Here is a 24,252-nt window from a genome sequence, read left to right on the forward strand (position 1 = left end):
ATTGACTATTTCTACTTTCTCCTATATATATTGCCTTTGCACATAGTTGTTTGTATGTTGATATAGTGTGAGCTCCTTGAGATCATGGACTGTCTTTCTTTGCGTCCTCAGCAATTAGGACAGTGCCTGGAACATAGTAGGTATTTAATAAAGGTTTATTGACTGACCCATAGATGTCTGAAAATTCTTCTTGGGTGAACGAGAATAAAGTTTGCTCAGTGAATGAGGCAAGGAAAAAACCTGTCTCTAAATACATACTCTCCCTTCCTTGCTTAGGCTTTTTTTTTTTAAATCTCCCCCAATTGGGAAGGTTTAGGCTGAATATCCTGGCTTCCTCTTGTTCTTCAATGTGCTGGTTCAGACCTTGAGGTGCCCTTGAATTAAATCTCTAATTGTCTTGGCTGTTTACACACTGTGTTATTTCATAATAATCCACTATGTTCCTTTAAAAAATATTTTAAAATAAGAAAAAACTTAGAAAATTTGACCTAAGTGCTTTCTCTTGGTCTTCTCATCTGTAAAATCATAAGGTTGTGTTTAATGCTCTCTAAGCTTCTCGTGTTCTAAAAGCCTAGGCTTCTATTTTGGTAACTTGATTTTTTTTCACTCATTTATCAACATTAAATACAGGGACCTGAGTACATTCCATATATTTAATAGTAACAGGTCCCACATTTCTGGTGAATAACATTATAAATTGTAAACAACTTTTCCCCATAAAAATGAGACATTATCAATTCATCTACTCATGATGTTGCTTCCCCTTTCAGTCTTCCTTCTTGGCTTCATCATCATTAATGCACTGCTTTATGGAGCTATAATATTTGGGCAGATAGCCATGTTCAAAAGTTCTTGGCAGGGGAAAGTTTCTTACATTTAGACACGTTCTAACTACTTTGGCAAGCATCCAAATATTTTGGTTTCTAGAAGTTCGGGCATTCATTTTGCAGAATAGCATCAGGGTGGAATTGAGAATGAGGATATAGTAGACTAAGCTGTGTTCTGGAAGATGCTCTGGTGACTGTAATCCCTATTCTTATGTGCAGGTGTAGCTGAAAAAGCCAATCAGTGAGTGGTCAACAGCCAGTCCCAAAAAGGCATATGCATCCATCACTGACTGTGGCTTTCTAGCAGCAGCTACTATTTATAACACCTAGCAATGGTGGGGACTGGAGGTTTTTGTAGCATTCCCCCAAATACATTTACTTACCCAAATCCCCTCCCCCTTCTTGGTCATGGTATTTTCTTATTCTTAGTAATCTGCATCATTGAGAGCCATCCGCCTTCGTTTCTTTTCTCCACTGCTTGGCTTTCTTTCCCTGCTTCTCCACCCCTGATTTAATAACCAGCAGTTGTTGGAGTATCCCAGGAGCCTCCATTCTTTGCATAATTGATTTAATGGAGTTGGGCAGTAGCAACCAGTGCTGGGAGGTTATTTGGGTTCTGCTTATCCTTCAGCTGATCCTGTTTGTGATTTAATGTAAAGAATGGTAGAGGTGGCATATCAGTGACTGGGCAAATATCGGACTCAATGGCGGGTGTAGGTTTCTCCACAAAGCAGATTATGATATATTCTGGGAACTATCCACATTAATTTTTTTTTTGTCTTGCAATTTTTTGTCACAGCAAATATTGATAGAGGGATTTGATAAACCTTAGGTTTACATAGACATTTAAGTGATGGTAGAATCTGTTATAATGAGATATAGCTAACTAGATTATGTATTCCTGCCCCTATTCTTTAAATTTAGTCTTGGTTTAGTTAATCAATTAACAAGTATTAACCTGTTCTGTTCCAGGCACAATGCTAGGTTTCAGGAGCTGGGGGTGGAAAGAAAAAAAAAGAATTAACCTCGAGAAGCTTGTGTTTTACTAGAGGAGACAACATATATACCTATAAACCCTGTGTCTCTCTGTGTGTGTGTGCATGTATGTGTGTGTGTGTGTGTGTGTGTGCGTGTGTGTGTGTATGTAGATAGATAGATAGATACAAATACAGGTATCTCTTAAATGAGCCTTTCCTTAATCCTTCTAGATGCTAGTGCCTTCCCCTTCAAAATAAATTGCTTTTTATTTAGTGAATATTCATTATATTTTTATTCTATATTCATGATATATATACACTATATATATGTATATAATGAATACTCATTATATGTTCCATATTCACAATATAGACAATATATACATATATATATATAGTGGATGATTTACCATATATTCTCTCTCTCTCTCTCTCTCTCTCTGTATATATATATATATATATATATATGCATTCTATCTTAACTACATATATATATGCACACACATGCATATATATACACACATATGTACATACTATATAAAAAGTACATTTTTGAAGGGGAAAGCACTAGCATTGGGAGGATTAAGAAAAGGCTCTTGTAAGAGATATCTCTTCTATGGATCTTTAAAGTGGTAGTGATTCTGAGAGGGGGAGGTGACCAAAGAGTGCATTGTAGGCTTTGGTGATGGCCAGTTCATAGGCTTGTTGATGAGAGGGTGAAGAACCGAAAGAAGAGCAGTTAAAAGACTGTCTAACCTCCGAGATGACTTGCTGTCTGACATGCATTTCTGTTCATTTGTTAATTCAGGGTTGGAAGGTGTGGTAGTTTGGATGGTTTGTGTTCAGTTTTGTTAGCTCTGATCTGCTGTTGAAAATCTCTGGGCATAGGATTTCCCAACCTCTGGCTGCTGCTCAGACAAGGTCTGTAGGATACTTCTCCTCAGGCTAGAGAGAAGACTGATTCTCCAAAGCAATCGTTGCTCTTTCGGGTTTAGATGCGGTTTCTGTACCATAGAATATTGAAGTGAATCTCTGGGGATTCCTTCTTTTACCCTTTATGTTTTTCTACATTCGACAAGTATTTGTTTCCCAGGTTTTGTTTATTTTATATTATGGTATATTGAGGTCTGGAATGAGAGTAAGTAGAATAGATTCAAGTTCTCAGGTTGGTTTCTATGACCTTGGATAAGTCTCTTTAGTTCTCTAGGCCTCGGTTTCCTCATCTCTCAAATGAGGAGGGTGGGATTAAAGGGGTGGCTCCTAAGAGCTTCCTTAGGTGAGGAACTATTTTTTGGGCCATTTTTTTTGTATTACCAGTGCTCAGCATGTTGCTGGCACATAGTAAGTGCATGAATAAATGTATATCGATTCAATGATTATTCATGAAACTTTTGCTTAAAGACCTCAAGGAAGGAGAAGTTGAATATTATCTGATTTAGAATTCTTAGAGTTTGTTTAATTAATTTAGAAGGCAGCTGGTGGTGCAGTAGATTGAGTATTAGGTTTGGAGTCCGGAAGACTTGAGTTCAAATTTGGCCTCAGACACTTGCTAGTTGTGTGACCCTGGGCAAGCCACTTAACCTTTGCATGCCTCAGTTTACTCAACTGTAAAATGGGGATAATAATAACCCTTACCTTCCAGGGTTCTTAGAAGGATCAAACCCTCAGCACAGTGCTTAGCACATAGGAGGGACTACATAAATAATCTCTCCCACTTCATGGCATTATCATTGCTGCTTAACTTTGTGGGCCAAGATGACATCACACTTTGTGATTCCAATAGCTCCAAGAAGCTTATTACCTATTGCTATGGAGAAATCCCAGAGTGAACTCTGTAGCAGTAATGAATAAAAATTAAAAAGTCTGATTGGTAGGGTAGGCAGCTTGAAGATTCCTCTTTGCCATGTTGTTAAAAATCTAATCTTCCAGTGCTACAACTTTGATTTAAAAAATGAGATTGATGATTTCTATAATAATAATAATAATAATAATAATAATAAGGGGACAAGTATCTTGGGGAAGCAGAAATAGATACCTAATAAGTAAGTCCTTTCTTTGATAGAGAAAAGAAAGGAAATAGACATCCTTGGGAAGAAAACCTTGCTTTGCAGTTTAACTTCAGGCAGGTCTTGGTATCCTCATTTACAAATTAATTTAGCAGAACAGCCAGACAAGATGTAAGGGGGAAACACGTCAGAGTTCTGTCTGAATCTGATGATCCAATTGCCTGAAATTAAGCAAAACATTCACTTGGGATTAAGAAAGGTCATAGGCTGACTCTGGAATTGAATTCGAGTATATAAACAGGCAAAAACCCAGCAATAGCTGAGGGAAATAAGAAGATGAAATGGATTATTTTTTTCTATTCAAAATTCACTGAATATTAAATAATTAGCTAATTAAGCCAATATGTTAGGCTTGGGAGCACCTATTCATAGCTTTAATATTTTTTCTCCCTCCAGTCTATTGGCATGCATTAAAGAGATCATTTGTTTAAGGTTCTGACAACTCAATTTCATTTAATTTTTATTAGTTAATGTAGCTACCTTCCCACAGAAGGTGAAAGAATTATATCAGTATGTGATAATAAATACAGGTAGATTTATTTATTTTTCTTTTTTGTACTATAATATTAAGATCATAGCTATATTCAGCATGATTTAAATGCTTTGTTTTGTTCTAATCTTTCTTTTTTTCCTTCTCGAATTGAGCTTTCAGTGGAATAAAAAAAAAAAGGTGGCCAAAATTGGAGAAAATAGGGTTCTCTTTTTTCTTTTTTTTGCTAAACATAGCCTCTGACTATATATAGTCATTCATTCTTTCAGAATAGTTGGACTCTTGATGATAAGATCATAGATTTAAAGCTTAGAAGAAGCCTCCAAGTTAATATCATCCAATTCCCTTATTTTATTTTTTCAAAGATGAGGAGACGAGGCCCAGGCAGGTCACACAGGTCACTTGACAACAGTCACATAGATAAGTAATAGAGGCAGTTTTTGAACTTGGGTCATCTGATTGCAGCTTCTATTCTCTTAAAGTAACAATACTGGGTTGCTCTCACCTTAGACATTCACATTCTTCTTTTTGAGAACATATGTTAATGTTTGTGTAATTTATCAAGGCTTGATGGGGCAGCTTACTCAACTTTTCTTCCTTTTCCTCCTCCTTCTCCTCCTTTTCCTCCTTCTCTTTTTCCTCCTTCTCTCCTTCCTCTTTTTCCTTCTCCTCCTCCTTCTCTTCCCCTTCCTCCTTCTCTTTCTTCCTCCTCCTCCTCTTCTTCATCTTTCTCCTTTTCTCCTCCTTTTCCTCTTAGTATTAATATGATAATATGATTATCTCCTGAGTTTTTGAGCATGAGTATTACAAGAACATGCAATATCCTTCCTAGCACATTTCTTTGCACATAGTAGTGGCTTGTCGATTTATGCTGAGAGTTTCAGAACTTTCAGATATGAAATTCCATATAAAAAAAATTCATCTTCAATAAGGGAACTTTTTCCCCTGTGGGCTATGGGTATATTTATACCATTTTCCATGGGAATGGAACCCTTTTTGTTCACAGAAAAGCTACCACCCAGGATATGCTATAGTATTTACTCTCATTTCCATGACCTTTCTTCCAAGATGTACTTTACTTTCCAATTTATATTTCAGCTGGTGGATTGAGGTCTGATTGTCTCCCAAAGTCCTTGATGACTGTGGGAAAGAAGCCTTAGGATGCTATTTTTAAAGTGGCCTAAAAAGACTCCTGGGAAACAAAGCAGAGGCTACTGGATGGTCCTCAGAGTTACTCCATTCATGTCATTTCTGGCCCTTGTAAGCATTTGGTGGCCCTGTTCCCAGCCTCTTTGGTGGCCCTGTAGTATTGCCCCAACCCTACTGCATTTATGTGCTAGGAGGAGAAGAAGGAGTCTGTCATTCAGCATGGCATGTACATCAGCAAAGGGGCCCAGAGAGAACTGAACCTCGTGCTTTAAGACATACGGGTTAGTAGGTATAAGTGTAGCTGAGTAAAACCACTGCAAAGGATCAGAGCATAGGACAAACCCTACTGATGTCTCTCTGGAGGTCTCTTCCAATTTGAATCAGCTCAATTCAGTAAACATTTATTGAGTGGCTGCTGCGTGCCAGGTAACGTGGCATGAAAGGGGCTAGAAAGACTGAATTAAAATGGTTAATCTTCCTTAAGAAGATCAGATTTCACCTGTGGGAGGTAAGTGGTAGAGAACAATATATTATTCTATATAACTCCTTAGAATACTATATAAATTATATATAATCAAATCATACCTAATAATAATTGGGTATGAAATGGGGTCAAACTACATGACAACTGAAATCTCTGCTATTCTAAATTTATGAGATTATGATCCTAACTAAGTATACTGCCAAGAAATATATGTACACACATACACATATACATACACATACATACACACAACATATATATATATTAGAATAATAAGAAGGCATCTAAAGTTGGACCTGTAGGGAATGGGGCTAGAATTACCAAATCTCAAGATACTAAGGGATTTCAGAGGCCACCCCCATCTATACCAGTTTAAGACCCCCTCCCAAACCCCTCTTATGCAGCCTTCACTTGAAGATTTCCCAGAAATGAGGGGGGGTCTGATCTCACTATGACCAAAAGCATTCCATTCCTTAGGCTTCTTCCCCTCCCACTCCACCTTATATTTGACAGAAATTTTGTAACTTTTATCTGTTCTTCCCTCTGGGGCAAAGAAGAACAACAAGCTTTTATTAGCATTTACATATAAGTTTAAGGATTATAAAATGCTAATTTGATCCCCACAAAAACCCTATGAGGTAGGCCCCACTGTTATTCCTGTTATAATAACACCTACCTCATAGGGTTGTTGTGGGGATCAAATGTGTATATATGTGTGTATATATATATATATATATATATATGCATACATATATATGTATGTATATATGTATACACATTTATGTATACATATATACATATATACATACATACATACATATATTATTCCCATTTTGTTGATAAATAAGTAAGCCAAGCTGAGGGAGATTAAGGGACAGGCTGACAGATACACAGGTAGTTGAGTGTCTGGATCAGGATCTGACCTCTGGTCTTTCCTGACTCAAGTCCAGGGCTCTATCTGTTATACAGCCTACCTGCTTTTCCTCTAATCCCTCCTCCAGGCAATGGCCCTACAAGAATTTGACAGCCCCAGGCACTCTGCAAAGCCTTTGTTTGTTTTCCAAATACATGGTTTCTTTAATTGATCTTCCTAGGACAGTAATCACAGGTTGCTATCAATACTTTACCACAAAGGCAGGTGAAAGACAATCTGATACAATGGAGAGAGAGCAATTTTTCAGGGGAAAAAAAAAAGATTTAGGAGTTCTAGTGTACCACATACTCAGTGACCCAGATGTGTAATGTGAAGGAAGAAAGGAAGGAAACAAGCCTTTATTAGACACCTTCTATGTTCCAGGCACTGTGCTAAATGCCTTACAAATGTGATCACATTTGGTCCTCACAATTACTTTGGGAGATCGGTGGTATCATCTTCCCCATTTTACAGAAGAAGAAACTGAGGCACAGAAAGGCTAACTTACTAGCCCAGAGTCACAAGGCCAGGGAATATCTGAGGCTGGATTTGAACTCAGTTCTTCCTGACTGCAGGCCCTGTGCTCTATCCACAGCACCACCTATCTGCCAAAAAAGCCTGTCACATCTTGGCCTGCATTAAGGGATTGATGCCCTAGCCTCCAGAAATAAGAAAGAGATAGATGTTGTTGTTGTTTAAACAAAGGCAGGGAGTGAAGTGGTGAGACAGCTAACCTTAAAGTGAGGAAGCCCTAGGTTTAAGGCTCTGAACTCCTTTCATTCTGTCGCTGCAGCTTTTCCCACTAACCTTCTCTGTCGTCTTTGGTGCTTGTGGGTTGAGATGTCTGGTAACTGCCACAGTTCACTGATTCAGGGAACTAGGGCCAGTTCTACCCAGCTCCTGGTCTGGTTGGTCCAGGCGCAGCCCACACTGGACTCTGCTCCACTCCCAGCTCCTTGCCCAGCGACCATTCAGGATGTCCTGGGCTGGAACCCTGCTTCCCTCTGCTATTTCGTGGGTTCTGCAGCCCTAGAATTTGTTGAAAGCCATTTTTTATCGGTGTTTGGAGGGTCCTGGGGGAGAGCCCTAGGCCAGTCCCTGCTTTCCAGCTGCCATCTTGGCTCCACCCCCCTCCCTCTACCTTTTCATTCTTGATGCTAATAATTTTGTTTCTTTTTTTTTAAAATCAAACTACCAATGGTTTATCTATTGTGTTTATTTTCTTTCATAAAACCAGTTTTTAGTTCTATTTGTTAATTCTTTTTTCTTTATCTTTTTAATTTTTAATCTGTCCTTTGATTTTCAGGATGTACACTTGGTGTTTAGTTGAGAATTTTTAATTTTTTTAGTTGCATGCCCAATTCATTGGTCTGCTCTTTCTCTCTTTTTCTGATGTATACATTTAGAGATATGCATTTCCCCCTAAGTATTGCTTTGGCTACATCCCACAAATTTTGGGATTCTCTTTAATGTGATTATCGATTGCTTCTATGATTTGCTCTTTGACTCACCCATTCTTTAGGATTAGATTGTTTATTTTCCATTTAGCTTTCAATATATGCATCCATGGCCCTTTATTAAATGTAATTTCATTGCATTGTAATCTAAAAAGGGTGCATTTAATATTTCTTCTTTCCAGCATTTGGTTATGATTTTTTATATCCTAATGTTTATTTTTTTGAATGTGCCATGCACAGCTGAGAAAAAAAGGTATACTTCTTTCTGTTCCCATTAAGTTTTCTCCAGACAGCTATCATATCTACCTTTGTTAAGATTGCACCAATCTCCTTGACTTCTTCATTTTTATTTTATGCTTAGATTTGCCTAGGTCTGAGAAGAGAAAGTTGAGGTTCCCTACTAGTATGGTTTTACTGTCTATTTTCTCTTGTAATTGATTTGACTTTTCCTTTAAGAATTTTGATGCAATGACATTTGGTGCATAGATGCTTAGTAATGATATTACTTTATTCCTTATGGTTCCTTTTAGCAATATGTAGCTTCCTTGCTTATCCCTCTTAATTAAGTCTGTTTTTGCTTTTGCTTTTTCTGAGTTTATGATTGCTACCCCTGCCATTTTTATTTCAGTTGATGCATAACAGATTCTGTTTTAGCCCCTAATTTTATCTCTGTGTATGTCTCCGTGTTTCATGTGTGTTTCTTGTTAACAACATAGTGTTGGGTTCTGGTTTCTAATCTGTTCTGCTATCTGTTTCCATTTTATGGGGAAGCCCATCCCATTCACATTCACCATTGTGATTACTAATTGTGCATTTCTCTCCATCCTACTTTCTCCTATTTATCCTTCTACTTGTCTCTTGTTTGAAAACTCCTAAAGTTGCTGATGTTTCTGTCACCAACACTTAGTCTCACCCATGGAATTTCATTCACATGGACTCTAGGCCAGCCTCCTCCCGTGTGTCAGATATATCTGTTTCTGACCTCCTTTGTTGTCTAGGGATGGAAGAATGTCTCCCTCTGACCTTTTGTTGGTTCTGCTGCTCCTCAATTTGGTTTGAGGTGCTATTTTAAAGTCGTCTGAAAAAGAATGTTGGGAGAACTCAGCTGAATGCTTGTCTACACCATTTCAGCTCTGCTGCTGGAAGGTATAATGAACTACATTCTAAGCCTATCCTCATGCATAGAAGAAGCACTTGTGTAGCTGTTGACAGATGGTACAGTTTGCTCCACATTTTTACAGAAAACTGAGGCCCATGTACATTGTTGTTGTTATCATTTGGCTGTTATTCAGTCATGTCTAACTCTGCATGACCCCATTTGGGGTTTCCTTGGTAAATATACTGGATTGGTTGGCCATTTCCGACTCTAGCTCATTTTACAAATGGGAAAGTGAAGCACAGTTAAGTGACTTGCCCAAGGTCACACAGCTACTAAGTGTCTGAGGCCAGATTTGAGCTCATGACTCTGAGTCTTCCTGACTTTAGGACCAGTACTCTATCCACTGAGGGACCTTTATAGATGATATTATACAAGGGCCTTATTATATGAATAGGAAAATCAAGGTTTAGAGCAGTAAAATTCTTTTTTCCTCTGGCAACATAAGTAAAAAAACCAGAAAAGTAAGATTTTATCATGAGTTTCTGACTATAAACTATAAACTCAGAGTTCTCTTCATCTTACTATGCTTCCCTGTGTGGGAGGGAAATGGGAAAAATGACATGTCTGATCAAGTATTAAATCAAAGGGTCAATAAAGGTATAATTTCCCAATAACTGAGTTGACCAATTCCATGTACTAATATTTAAAAATAATTGGTGCTATGTGGACACAGATTGAGGATATTACTGGTGACATTAGCATTTGACAAAAAAAGTTTCTTGTGACATTTCAATTACTGATTTATGGTGATGAAACAACATAGTCCATGACTCTGAATTAGAAATGGGTTGCTATGAAAGATGTGATATAGACATTTATTATGTTATTATCATCCTGAGCTTTGGGTTTATTGTCACCTATTTTGCCAGAAAAATAGAAAACTAATCCTTCCAAATTAAAAAAAAATGCTTTTTTAAAAATCTTGTGAGCTATGCATTAGAACTGTTCAGATTGCCTATTTAGTGGAAAAGAATTCCAATGGAACTGACAAACTTTATTTCTATTTTTTTTTTCTTGTTACAGATGGACCCAATTCAGAAAGCTGTAATAAACCATACATTTGGGGTTCCTCTTCCTCATCGAAGAAAGCAAATCATATCATGCAACATTTGCCAGTTGAGATTTAATTCTGATGTAAGTTTATCATTTACTATCTAATATAAAAATTCATTGTATATTTCTAATCATAATAAGGCTTCCTTAAGCATTCTCTCTCCCAGAACTGAGCATGAAAAAGCATATAGTGTTATCGTATTGAAACTGCATTAATCCATGGTATGCCTTTTAGTTTGGAAGCCTGCTCATTTTTTGATAAGGAAGAACAGTGCATGCACTATATGTTTTGTATGCATAACTTAGTGGTACTTTAACCTGATCACCCAGTGGGCACAGAAATGGTACATGGCCCAGGGCTACTTGGCATCTGGTCAGATTCTCAGCTACACAGGCCCATTGGAGGCTCGCTGACTTGAGCTATGGGCAAATTCCTCTCTGTGCAAGATAAACACTTGCCAAAATTGTGAAATTGATGATATTTTGTCTTGCTACTCTTACCCTCTTCATTTTATGTTTTCATCTTGGCCTCAGATTATTGTTAATTAATCACCTGAGAACACTATGACATTGCCCCTGTCTTGGCATAGTTGGCAAGGGGTGCTTTAAAAATTAAGGAATGAGATTTCCCTGTGAGCATTCGAGGCACAAGGGTTCCATAGTGGAGCCCTAGGTGTCAGAATACAGTATGAGAATTTCACTGATACAGTGCTTCAGAGCATCCTTCATGCCACCATCACCTGCCAAGAATCCTGTCTATGTTTTCTGTCTCCAGTATTCCTTGGTGGTTTTGAGTGTAAGGCTCAGTATCACTAGTGTTGCTAATTCTGAATAAAGATGATGCTAGGATCAATACATTTTTCTTCCTTTGGGGCAGCCTGCTTTTTGAGCCTTGGAAACTCTGGTGTCTGGGCAGCCAGGCAGGAAGTGAATAGAATTTGCATCCCTGTCTGGTGAATTAAGACAGTATAGAGCATGCAAAACTAAATTATTCTCAAAATAGTCATTTCATTGCATGGAAAAATCAGTGATTTTATTGTTGCTGGTTTTGATGTTGTCAATTGGCTGATTTGGTTTCCTGCTGCACCTGCCTTATAACATAACTGTCTAGCCCTTCATGTTTCAGATGCTTTGTAGCCCTAACTTATGAGAATTCAGTTGTATGAGAATTTAAAAAAGTCCTCTTCTTTATGCATTAGTACAATCTCTCAGTGAAGAGCTAATTTTGGAAAGTTCAGTTTTACTCTTTTAAAAATATGACATGTGGAAAAATTCCCTCTTTGTTTATCTCATACAAAATGTGACCATTTTCAAGAAGTTTCCGGAATAAAATATTCTGATTTTACTAGCTGTGTAGTATAGTGCAAAGAACCCTGGTTATGTAGTTAGAGCACTTGGGCTCAAATTCTGCCCCTAAAGTGGGCTGTATGGCAAACCACTTAAGTGCACAAGGCCTTACTTAGTGCTTTCATCTATACAATGAGGAGGTTGGACAAGATGTATCCTAAGGTCCCTCCCAACTCAAAGACTATCTTTCTATGTAGCAACCGCCATAGATCTAAAACCTTTATTGAATATTTAATAGGTAAATAAGAACCACTGTATTGGATATATTGAACAGTTAGTTGGTTTTTAACTTCTACTAATTAAAAAAAGCAGTAAAACAAATTACCAAGATCAATTAAGAAATTAGGTGCAAGCCTCCTATATGATAAAAATCAGATATGATAATTATTTCTTTCTCATCCCATTCTTCCCTTCTCATTCTCCTCTTTCTGTACTTTTCTTCTGCTGCTCCCATTCTCCTTCTCCCCCTCCCCTTCCCTTCTCCTTCTCCTTTTCCCTTTCTACTTCCTCCTTTTTATTCCTCTATTCTCCTTTCCCTCCCACTCCTCCTCCTCCCTTTTGGTCCACACCTTCTCCCCTCCTCTTCTTCCTTCTGAGTTCAGGTAGAAATAGTCCAGATACAAGTTGCTATCCCACTATGATTCTTTTATGTTTAATGCTCTGGGGATTATTGCACAGGAGGAGAAAATCGATGCTTTTATAAGGTGAATAAAAAATATTAGGATGCTAGATTGTCCTCTGTGAACCTTCCAGCATATCAATGTCCTTCTTAAACCATAGTGACAAAGTTGAACTCAGTATCTCAGCGGAGTTTTGATAAGGATTTTACCCCATGTCCCCTGATTCCAAATCCAGGGCTCTTTACACTATATAATGTCGCCTTTGCATATACAAATAATCATGCATATCCAAACACATAATCCCCATTTATGTACACATGCAAACATACACACATATGTGTGTGTCTGTTAAAAAAAAAAACAAAGCTGAGATTTTCTCTAAGGTGCTGATGGCCACTTCCTTTAAACGAAATTTTCAGCCTTCCATAAAACTTGTTTTCCATAGATAGATGTCTTCTGCTACTGTCTAAGACTGTCAGGGTTATCTGCCCCACCCCCCGTCTCACCTTGGTCAGTATACCACTGCTGCTATTTCCCTTTCCAAAGCAGTCTTTTGGCATAGCCATTAGGCTTCACAAAAAGAACAGGGATCCCTGATGAGATGTCTTAGTATCGTTGGTCAGAGTTACCCTGGCTTCAAAGGAGGCCGGCTCTTCAGAGTTTGCTGGTGACACCAGCTTCCCGTAGAGTCGGAATATGATGAAAAATGTCCTTTGAAGGGCCAGCTCATGCTCAACGTGTGCAGCAGAGAGCACCACGTTCACCAGGGCTGTAAGTATACTTCTTTTAGCTCTCACTTTGAGCTTTGGAGGTGAACTCTGGCAAAGAAAATCCACTGGGTGGGTCATGGAAGAAAATGTTGGCCCAACCTCCAGCAGATTTCAGAGTCCAAAGGAAATCAGGTGGGTACAGAGAAACAATAGTGCCAGAAAATAGCAAAAGGATTCTTTTAAGAGAGATGCATCCTTTAGAGGAAGAGTTCTGCATCTTCTTTTAAAATTTTGATAACCATCCATTTTATGCATTTAAAAATGTTGTTTTGAACAGGGATCCCCAGGTTTTATCAGACTGCTGAAAGAGGTCCATGACCCACAATGCCTAATCACTCCTGCTGTAAAAATTCTTCAGAATGAAACTTCTAACCATGGGGTGATGGTGGTAACATGTTTAATGCAACCTTATACATATTCATTAACCTCCTACTATATATAAGTATCTGGGGATATAAAGTCTAAAATAAAATAATACTTACCATCAAGAAGCTTGAAACCTATAGGAGGCCCATGACTGTTCATAGATGAAAGGCCAGACTAATTTTCTTCAAATGGAAATTGGTTGAGAGATAGATTGTTGTCCAAGTAGAAAATTAGTCATGTCAGGAGGAATTATTCTGAAAATCTGATTTGCTCATGAAGGGCAGTTTCTAAACAGTTTACACATCAAATTGTTAGAAAGACAAGAACAGAGAATTGAGTGAAGATTGCCGAATTATAGAATTTACTCCAGAACTCTAAGAGACCTTGGCAGAGGCCATTCATAATTGGAAACAATCCCCACAAATTACATGCATTCAGTCTTTGCTTGAAGGTCTCCAGGGACCAGAAACCTACTATCTCCCAATGTAATCCATCTCACTTTTGAGGCAGTCCAACTGTTAGGAAGTTTTATGATGGTGTTGGTGGTGTTTTTTTTTTTCACTCCTTCTTCTCTAAATTTGTCTCCAAATAAAGATGTCTAGGAGGCAGTTGGTCATATAGGGCTGGGGCTCAGGACAGAGATCATATAGTGGATAGAAGAAGAAAGCTTGGGCTAGATCCAGAAGTATATAGACATATAAGGAACTGATTGGCCAACCAAAGGTTTTATATTGTCTCCAAAGGAGGAGGAGGGAAGTAAATTACTCTATAGCTAGTTTTCAACACTAACTTCTCAGATGGCTAAAATATTGTGAATTATTGGATACAGGGACAGAAAATGAAGTTAAAACTGTTAGCTTCACCAATGAGTGTTTTGGAATGCCTGGGCCATTCTTATGAATGGATGGATACATTTCCCTCAGCCATTCCCTATCAACCCAGTAACACAGAAAAATGTTCTCAGGTGTGACTTGATTTCAAGGAAGTAGCTTGAGCCCTGAAAAGAATCTTGTGTTCAGGTTTGAGAAGCCTTGTATCTTTTAGCAACATTTAAGTTCTAGGATTTTTCAAAGGGCAGAAGTCAAACCTCTGCTTATATGTCTCTTCTATAGGAAGAGTTCAAAATGCACAAACAATCCCATTACATGGCAGGGGAAGGGGATGTTGAAGAAAAACTTCTGTTTTCAGAACCATGAATGGCTTGTTTGCTGAAATATCCAAGATCCCCTAAGAAACTGAATGAGATACTGTTTTAATTTGAATTTAATTACTTTTTTCTTTTTTATGTAATTATATACATATCTCAAAAGAGCATTGGATGTTACTAAGATCCAAAAAAATAAAAAAATCCCCAAGTCACTGGCATTATCTAAAAAATATTGAGTGTTGAAATGGAAAGGTATCTCTATAATACTGTCACTGAAGACCTGACATTTGCTGTTGATGGTTATTCATTGATTTTTATTTCTATTAATATCTTTTGTTTTTATCACTTTCATTTCTAAATGTATCTTCTGTACTCCCTGTAACACAGAATACAAAGAGAAAAGACAAAACTATTCATCAAAATTCACCAACATGGCTGCCAGTTCTGATAGCATATACTATCTGGGGACCATATTCTCTCACTATATAAAGAAGAGAGAGGAGGGGGAGGAAGGGATTTTCTCCTGTCACCTTCAGGCCAAGTTTAATCTCAATAATTGTACACAGTTCAGATTTTTTGTTGTGCTATCCTTTTCTGTATGGAGCCACTGCTGTTGGGTGAACATTGGCTGGGATACACATACTTCCCTTTCCTCTATGCAGTCATTATGGTTTCTACTAGATTCATTGCTGGCGAGCCTGGCCATTCATTAGGCAAAGTTGATCCCTTCATTCTCACACTCCTGAGCTCATTAAAGCCTCCCACTGTGGTATCCTCAGGACTGTCTGACTGATGGACATTAGTCTAGATCACCCAAAAAGGGGGTGTGTAGGAAAGGAGGAAACTCAATGTACAGTAGGGATTTAGTAATGGATTGGTCATTTACTTATACACGGAATGTAATGATAGCCATAAAAAGAATCATGATACACAACAAAAGAAAAATTGAAACAGGATTCACAAGCTTAATTTATAATTACTAATACATCTGATTGGAAGGCTAATATGCAAGCTTCACTGGGACATAATAACAGTTTGCAAGACTGTTAGTTATCCATTTTCATATCCTTCCTTTCTTTATACTCTCTGAATGATGTTCTAGTAAAATCTGCAGATGAACCAATTCAGTTGGACCAATCCTTGCCTTCTGATGACCACTCTCTCTGAAGCAGTAACTTCCATCACTGCCACTTCAGGGAACTTCATTGCCACCAGTGTATAACACTGTGTACACTGATGCTGTACATCATGTAAGTGGTATGGAGTGGCTGCTATACCAGTAGAATTACAGGCATTTGAGTATGACAAGGTCGTCTGAGTAAAAGAAACTCAAAAGAGAACCAGCCTCATCCCAGGAAGAGGAAGGCCTAGGCAGGGCACATACTCACATCAGTCTGCTGCTGAGTGCAAGTTAAGTCAGATTCCCTGCTCATACCAAATCTCTGGAAGCAGCCCCAAAGGACCTGCACACTTCTTAGTGGGATGGCTCAACCTCCTTCATACCTACAATGGATTATGGCCCAGCAAGCACTTAGGGGAACTTTTTGTCATCTCCAAATCATATCTCCTGAGTCATCAGCCCTTCCAATTTCACAGTCGATTAGGAGGCTCTTTATCATCAAAAAGTGCAAACTTGTATGTGGTTGCTCAGAACCAGAATGCCAACTGGGCATGCTCCATGTGGAGTTTCGTCACACATTGCTTTTGTTTTTGTTGTTCAGTCATTTCAGTAGTGTCCAGTTCTTGGCGACCCCCTTTGGGGTTTTCTTAAAGATACTGGAGTCATTTTCTGATTCCTTTTCTAGCTCATGTTACAGATGAGGAACTCAGGCGAATAAGGTTAAGTGACTTGCCCAGGGCCACACAGCTAGTGAGTGTCTGAGGTCACATTTGACCTCAGGTCTTCCTAAGTCTAGACCCAGTGCTCTATCCATTGCCACCTAGCTGCTCACATGTTGTTATAGTCATTATGTATATTTATTTCCAGATTCCATTTATTTGCTTTTGCATTAATTCATATTCAAATTAAATGATATTTGTAAAGTGCTTTAGCACAAATGTTTGGCATATAGGTAATTAAGGTTGTTTCCTTCCTATCCTTCCTTTCTTCCAAAACATAATTTTTCTAACCTTCATAATTCTCATTTCTTATAATTCAGTGATATCATATTACATTCTTACTCCACAATTTGTTTAGTCAGTCCCCAGTCAATGATTATTTGCATTTTGTCCATTCTCCCCCACCCCCGCTGCCCAGTACTATATGTGCTGCTATAAATACTTTAGTGTACATGCTAGCCTTCTTTCAGTCTTTGACCTCTTTGGGGTGTGTGCCTGTCAGTGAAATCTCCACATCAGTGGACATTTCTATGGATAATTCCTTAGCCCAATTCCATGTTTTTTTAGGGGAGGGGTGCCATGGGGGGTGATAATTCCAAATTACTTTTTTAAAACGGTTAGCTCAATTCACATTGATGTTTGGTATTCATCACCATTCCTCTCATCACTTTAAAAATAATTTTTATTGTTATCTTTTGATTTCACATGACCTACAGTTCTCAATGTATGCCTAGGGCTCCACTCTTCCTAACAATGACTACAAGGGATAGAAAAAACCATCAGCAAAAATGACTGAAAAAATCCGACATTTTTTACGTAGTGTTTCAGTCCCATGATCCTTCACCTCAGCAAAGAAACCCATAGAGCTAAATTTGGAAATGGCATTATATTTTATTTCATTTCTTTTTCTTGATCTTGCTTGTCTACTATTGTAATAATTGATTCTGTTGTTTCCCTGACTACTTACTTTTCATCAGTTCAGAAGGGTCTTCCTATGCTTCCCTGCACTCATCACATCCATAATTTCTTGAAGCATTTGCTATTACTCCTTACTCCATTATTGTAAACTTCAGCACTAAGTAGGACCATACCATTCATGTGCCATGCAAAAAAGAAGTGGAAGAGAAGTGAGCTGCTCTATGCATTAGAGCCCCACAGGGAGGAAACGTGGATATAATAATTAAGTCATTCCTCTAACTCCTTCTTCTTTGTATTTGATTATCATTTGTAGCCTGTAATATTGTTCCTTTCCTATTAGATGCATCTGTCAATGCCCTTCTTATAGATGATGTCTGTTCTCTAACTGCATACCTTGAAATGGAATGAACCAGAATTTTCCCCAAATTCCAGGATTGTCAAAGCTTTAGCTTTGTCCAAATCAAGGGAAGGAACCTATCTATTTAATTTGACCATTTCAGGATGAATGAGATCATCACGCAGCTTATGTATTGATGACAATTGGCAATGTGGATTGAGAGTTTGAAGACACTTTAGAAAATAGGATCATAGATTTAAAACTAGAAGAAAGTTCAAAGGTCATATATCCAACATCTTCATTTATCTACATCCATACATTTATAGCACCATAGAGTTAGGGAAAGGATCTTGGAGGACATTGGGAGCAACCTCCTCATTTTATAGTTGAGGAAACTGTGGCCCAGAGAGAATGAATGACTTACTCATGGTAATATAGATAATAAGTGGTAGCAATGAAATTTAATCCCCTCTAATTCCAATTCCAGCAATCTGTGTCATGTTTTCTGTTAATAATAAAGGAGCCAAATAAAATAAAATGGATTATATCACAAGGATCATTTTAAGTACTACAGCTAAACACGACTAATAATGAAGTGAGACCAGAATCCCAGAATTTGAGAGTTAGGAGGGGCTCCACATGTCATCTAGCGTAACACACATAGAAAAGCAATCCTTACTATTACATTCCAGACAAATTGTCATCCATCATCAGTTTTAAGACTTCCAAGGAGAGGGAATTTATAAGCTCTCAAAGTAGCCCATTCCATTCTTGGATAGCTCTACCTATTAGGAAGAGTTTCCTGAAATTATATTCATATATAATATGTACACACACACACACACACACACACCATCACCACCACTACCACCACCACCACCACCAGCAATCAACTGGTTCACCTTTATTTTAGTGATGTCTGCAGTGTGACCACTGCTGTCTGAGAATCATCACACCAAATCCTGGAGTCCAGATTCACCTTTTTTGCAGATTCTTGAAACTTTATTTGACATGCCAAATGCAGACTGGGAGAGTGCCTTTGAGATATGCTGTCTCTGTCCACGTTTATGTTTTGGTTTAAATTGAAATGGATCAGTAAAGTTTCAGTAGCCATAATGAAGCCAGAACTTATCATTAGTAAATTGAAAATGACAAATGGAAGTATGTTCACCATAAGCTTTATGTGTTAAGATACATGGGTGAGTTTTTGTTGTAGGTACCATGGAACACATACATATGGCGGACCCAAGTTGGGCAATGGCAAACATAAGTTTGACCGAGTGTATCTGTAACGTAATCTACATGGTTTCTGTTTTAAGATACACATGAGCTGAATCTTTCCATCTGTAGAGATTAAAGCCAAGCAAATTTACCCTTAGCCGGTGCATCCTGTATCAGGTCTCTTGGTAGGAAGCTAACCTTTTTCTCAGTTCCCTTAGAAATATGCTTTCAGAAGGCAGGCTCCGAACAGGTTTTATCCATTTCCAGAGCATTGCTTATATTCGGTACATCACTGAACTTGTCATGATAATCAACTTTTTTTTGTTCCAACCATCAATCACTCTTGATTACAGCTGGGTAGAAGTTCTTTGCTGTTGATCAGCTCATCAGTGCACACAATATTACACCTGGAGGCCAGTGAAAACCATCCCTCCTTGGAAAGAAGCATTTTCCTCCAAGCCTTTGTGTCCCAGAACTTTTATTTGCATTTGTATCTTGTTGAATAGTCACTCCTTTTTTTGACTTTATCATTTCTTTTATTGAAATGGCCTTTTTGGAATGGCCTTTCAAAAGTGTCTTGATTTTTCTTTTCTTTTCTTTTTCTTTTTTTTTATTGGGGGGAGGAGTCCTTTAGAATTATATGTTTGCATTCTGCCTGTTGTTTTTTTTTTTCCCCTCACATCCTTTTTAAAAGTATTTAAAAATTAACAGTGAACTTCTTTCACCTCACTCTAGTTACTCAAGAAATTAAAATTGCATGAGTTCCAAATTAAATGAATATTCAATATTATGGAAGGGGATATTTTAGCATAAGTTTTCATAGAATGTTTGCAAGACAAATTTTGTCCATTTTTATTGGTTTCCTTAGTTAGATTCTTTAGCTTCGACTGAGAAGTGTTTATCTTTAATGTGTGTTTTATTTTAAGAGTCTTTTAACAAGCTTTCTACATACTTAACATATTAAAAATAAGCATTTCTTCAGTTTTTCAAAGGCAATCTGTCATTGCTGTGAATCATCACACTATAGTATGTTGGTATACTGAATAAAGAGCCTGCTTTTCAGTTAGGAGGATCTGGTTTCAAGTCTCGCCTCTGGTGCATCCAAGTTGTGTGACCCTGGGTAAATTATTTAGCCTCTTAGACAGAGACAGAGACATAGAGACAGGAAGAGAGGGGGAAAAAGGGGAGAAAGACAGAGAGATAGAGACAGAGAGAGAGAGACAGACAGAGAGACAGACACACAGAGAGAGACACACACACACAGAGAGCCAGAGAGAGACAGAAAGGGAGAGGGAGAGGGATATCCCTTAGGCAATCTGGTAAAACCAATGAACCCCTTCTCAGAATACGATTTCTTTTTAATGCATAAAATAGAATTCTCCAGATCACAAAGAAAAACAATCATATTGAAATGCAGTATGTATATGCATATGTGTATGTGTATATAGGTATGTATACATATACGTATATGCATATATATATATATATATATATATATATACACATATACACACCTATATACACATACACACACAGAGTCCATAGACCCCTGCTCTATATATACCAATTGTCAGATCATGCGAAGAGTGTTGTCATTCCCACCCGCATGATAAGCTCATCATCTCTTCCTTTGCCCAGTGGCCCATAAGAGGTGAAAATGTCTTTATTTCTCAGTGTAGCTGATTGTGCCTGGCCATGTCTTTTAAAAAAGAAATATTGTTGATTTGCTAAAGTGCTTCTACTAACATCTCTAGTAAGTCTTTCCTCTCCCATTGGGCCAGCCAGCCCATTTCTCTCATCTACTTTTTTATGATCACAGAGAACTGAGAAGAACGATTTAGAGGGTTCTATAAACATGAAATTTTAAAGGCTGTGGAGCACTGTATAAATGGAACTGAAATAGAAAATAAGAGAGCTGAACAATAATTTGATTAGAAACTAGAAAATTTTATATAAATGTCTTCATTAGCAGAAACTCATTTTCTTCTCATCGACCCTTTTTTGGACAATAATGTGTTACTTTCTTTGGAGTGAAGTTGTCCAACAAGAAAGGGTTTATGTTTTCTTTAGTGGTGGACGCTGAGACAAAATTAGCTCATACCTTAATGTACACTGTGACACAATACTTGGGAAAATGATATTTCTTAAAGGGCAGCCATTAGATATAGCCATATTTAAAACTCCTAAGCATTCAGTGAGATTTTGTTCAAAAAAATAATAATGATATGGATGGGAAATGGAAAATCAGATATTTCTAACTGGGTACCTTTTGTTTTATCTCTCAATATTATGTCCATGTGCTGTATTTGATCATACTCTGATCAATCCTGCTTGATTCCCTTTTCCTCCTTTCCCTTTCCCTTTCCCCTTCCCCTTCCCATCTGTACATATCTATCTCTATGTACATATGCTTATATGTTCATACATAGCATGTGTGTATGTGTTGTTATAGGAGAGCATTAATTACTATGAATATCTTATATAATTCTTATTTTTTACAGACCTATCTTACTCAGTTATATGTCTATATATTTGTCACTCCTTCTTAGCAGTTAGGTGAGAATCTTGCCTAACAGAAGAATGAAATTCTCCACTGTCTAAAGTATTGAAATTTTAGTGAAACAATGCCTCTAGAAGTATGCCACCCTTTCTCACCTTAACCCACAATATTCTTTCCCCTCAAAAAAAAACCATGCTTATATCTTTAAAAGATAACTCCAGAGGCTGATTTAATGAAGGTCTTTGAGAATCAACAAGCCAGAAGGTCTGTAGTTTACACATGGAGATAGACAGAGATGCCTGAGCTTAAAGGAATTTCCATCACCTTTCCAATTTGATGCATTGTGGGTAAAGTAAGAAACTAGAAAGAACTTGGGTTAAAATCTTCCCACCAAGACCTAGTAGCTTAGTGACCCTGGGAAAGTCATTTTAATTTCATGAGTCTCTGTCTTCTAATCTGTAAAATCACAATGTCCACACCCACCTCCCCCACAGCTCTAAATCTATAATCTAATGATCTGTAACACATGTAATCATAATATAACCTTTAAAGGGTAATCTATAGACCTTGTAACAGTTGAGACATGTGTAAGAAAATCTTCAGGAGGTGAGACCCAGAAGGATTCGGGTTATGCTGTGATGAAGGATAGAAGTGGGCACTATGGTAAGATAACACCTAGATTGAGACATTTGCTACTGCCTGTGCCAGGCCAATCTATGAAGAAGATGAAGCCACTTGAATGATTTCTTGCAATTCAGCTATCATCACTCTCAAGAACATAATTTCTCTCATTTTGTATTCTATTTTTATCAAATGTCTGAAGGATAAAAGAGGGGGAGAAATTCAATTTTGATTGCCTGCTTTCCATACCCTTGGAAATAAATATTTCCACTTCAGGAGCCAAGATGGCAGCTAGAAAGCAGGGACTTGCTTAAGCTGTCCCCCAGGACCCTCCAAACACCTTTAAAAATAGCTCTAAACAAATTCTAGAGCTGCAGAACCCACAAAACAGCAGAGAGAAGCAGGGCTACAGCCCAGGAAAGCCTGGATGGTTTCTGGGAAGGGTCTATTGCATGGAGCCGGGAGTGGAGCCTAGCACAGCCCAGTATGGGCCATGCCAGGATCACCCAGACTGGGAGGTGGGCAGAACAGGTGGTAGGGCCCTGAATCATTGAGCTGTGGCACTTGCCAGCCTTCTCAACCCCAAAATGCCAAGAGAAGGGTAGTGAAAAACTTCTAGAATGAAAGGAGTGCATGGTCAGCCCTAGCCCCAGGGGTGCAGAAGTGGTGCAGCTCTAGGGCTGCTTCCAGAGCTCCAGCTGTGGTTGCTTCCAGCCTGAAGCCCAAACTGTGGGAGGAATTAAGCTGCAGATCAGAGCAGGAGTGCAGAGCCTGCTTGGATATGGGTCTCGGTCTAGGTTAGCGGTTCTTGGGAGAGGAGGAGCTCTGGTGTGGCAGAGTCTCCTGTGTAGAAGTAGCTCTGAAAACACCAACCTGACCCCTCAAGCTTGGGACAAAGTACTCTCTACTCTACAAGCAGTCATACACTGACAAAAAGCTCAAGGGTCAACTAGTTGGCTAAGAACATGAACAGGCAGCAAAAACGGACCCAGATTCAGACTCAGACTTTGGAATCTTTCTTTGTTGACAAAAAAGATCAAAACATACAGCCAGAAGAAGACAACAAAGTCAAAGAGCTTACATCAAAAGCCTCCAAGAAAAATATGAATTGTTCTCAGGCCATGGAAGAGCTCAAAAAGGATTTGGAAAAGCAAGTAAGAGAAGTAGAGGAAAAATTGGGAAGAGAAATTAGAGTGATGCAAGAAAATCATGAAAAACAAGTCAATGATTGGCTAAAGGAGACCCAAAAATACTGAAGAAAATGACACCTTAAAAATAGACTAATTCAAATGGTAAAAGAGCTCCAAAAAGCCAATGAGGAGAAGAATACCTTGAAAGGCAGAATTAGCCAAATGGAAAAGGAGGTCCAAAAAACCAGTGAAGAAAATACCACACTTACTAACTTTAGAACACTAGGTTTGGTTGAGAGAACCATTTAATAGGTTTGTTTGTTTTCCTTTTACAACTTAAACATAGAGGGAGACTATTAACAAAATTTATTTAAATATTTGCAACCACATTCTCAGGTTCAGAGAGATTATAATTAATAAATGTGTTTTTAAAAGTTTAAAAGTTTTTAAAAGACAGTTTTGTTAAAACTAAAAATAGAGGTATTCCATCAGATTAATTATTTAATTTGATCTTCATTTAAAAGTTAGATTTAATAAATATATCCAATATAAAAAAAAAACCTGGCATGATTCAACTTTGCCATATTCTGGGAATGGGGGTTGAGGTGCTAAGTACTAGCAATCATTTATCAAGAAACCAGGGCTTCCCTCCCCTCCCCTCTCTTCCCCACCCCCTTTCCCCTCTCCTCCCCTCCGTTCCTCTCTCCTCCACTCCTTTCCCCTCTTCTCCCCTTCTCCTCCCCTCACATCTCCTCCCTTCCCTTCTCCCACCCCTCCCCTCCCCTCCCCTTCCTTCTTTCCTTCCACTGTCCCAGGGGACACATAAAAATAGAAACAATTATTTTCATGGATGTTATTAGG

At 38.1% G+C, this 24,252-nt stretch overlaps 1 protein-coding gene across 1 annotated transcript in view; it reads left to right on the forward strand.

Annotated features, from left to right (window-relative positions):
- Window positions 1-24,252, forward strand: part of ZNF385D (zinc finger protein 385D) — a 284,531-nt gene that overhangs the window by 130,199 nt on the left and 130,080 nt on the right. The window contains exon 5 of the mRNA XM_036760487.1: window positions 10,546-10,656. Within this exon, the coding sequence (XP_036616382.1) occupies window positions 10,546-10,656 (111 nt within the window). The remainder of the gene's footprint in view (window positions 1-10,545; window positions 10,657-24,252) is intronic.

Source organism: Trichosurus vulpecula, chromosome 5, assembly GCF_011100635.1.
Source record: "Trichosurus vulpecula isolate mTriVul1 chromosome 5, mTriVul1.pri, whole genome shotgun sequence".
In the NCBI taxonomy this organism is placed as follows: Eukaryota; Metazoa; Chordata; class Mammalia; order Diprotodontia; family Phalangeridae; genus Trichosurus; species Trichosurus vulpecula.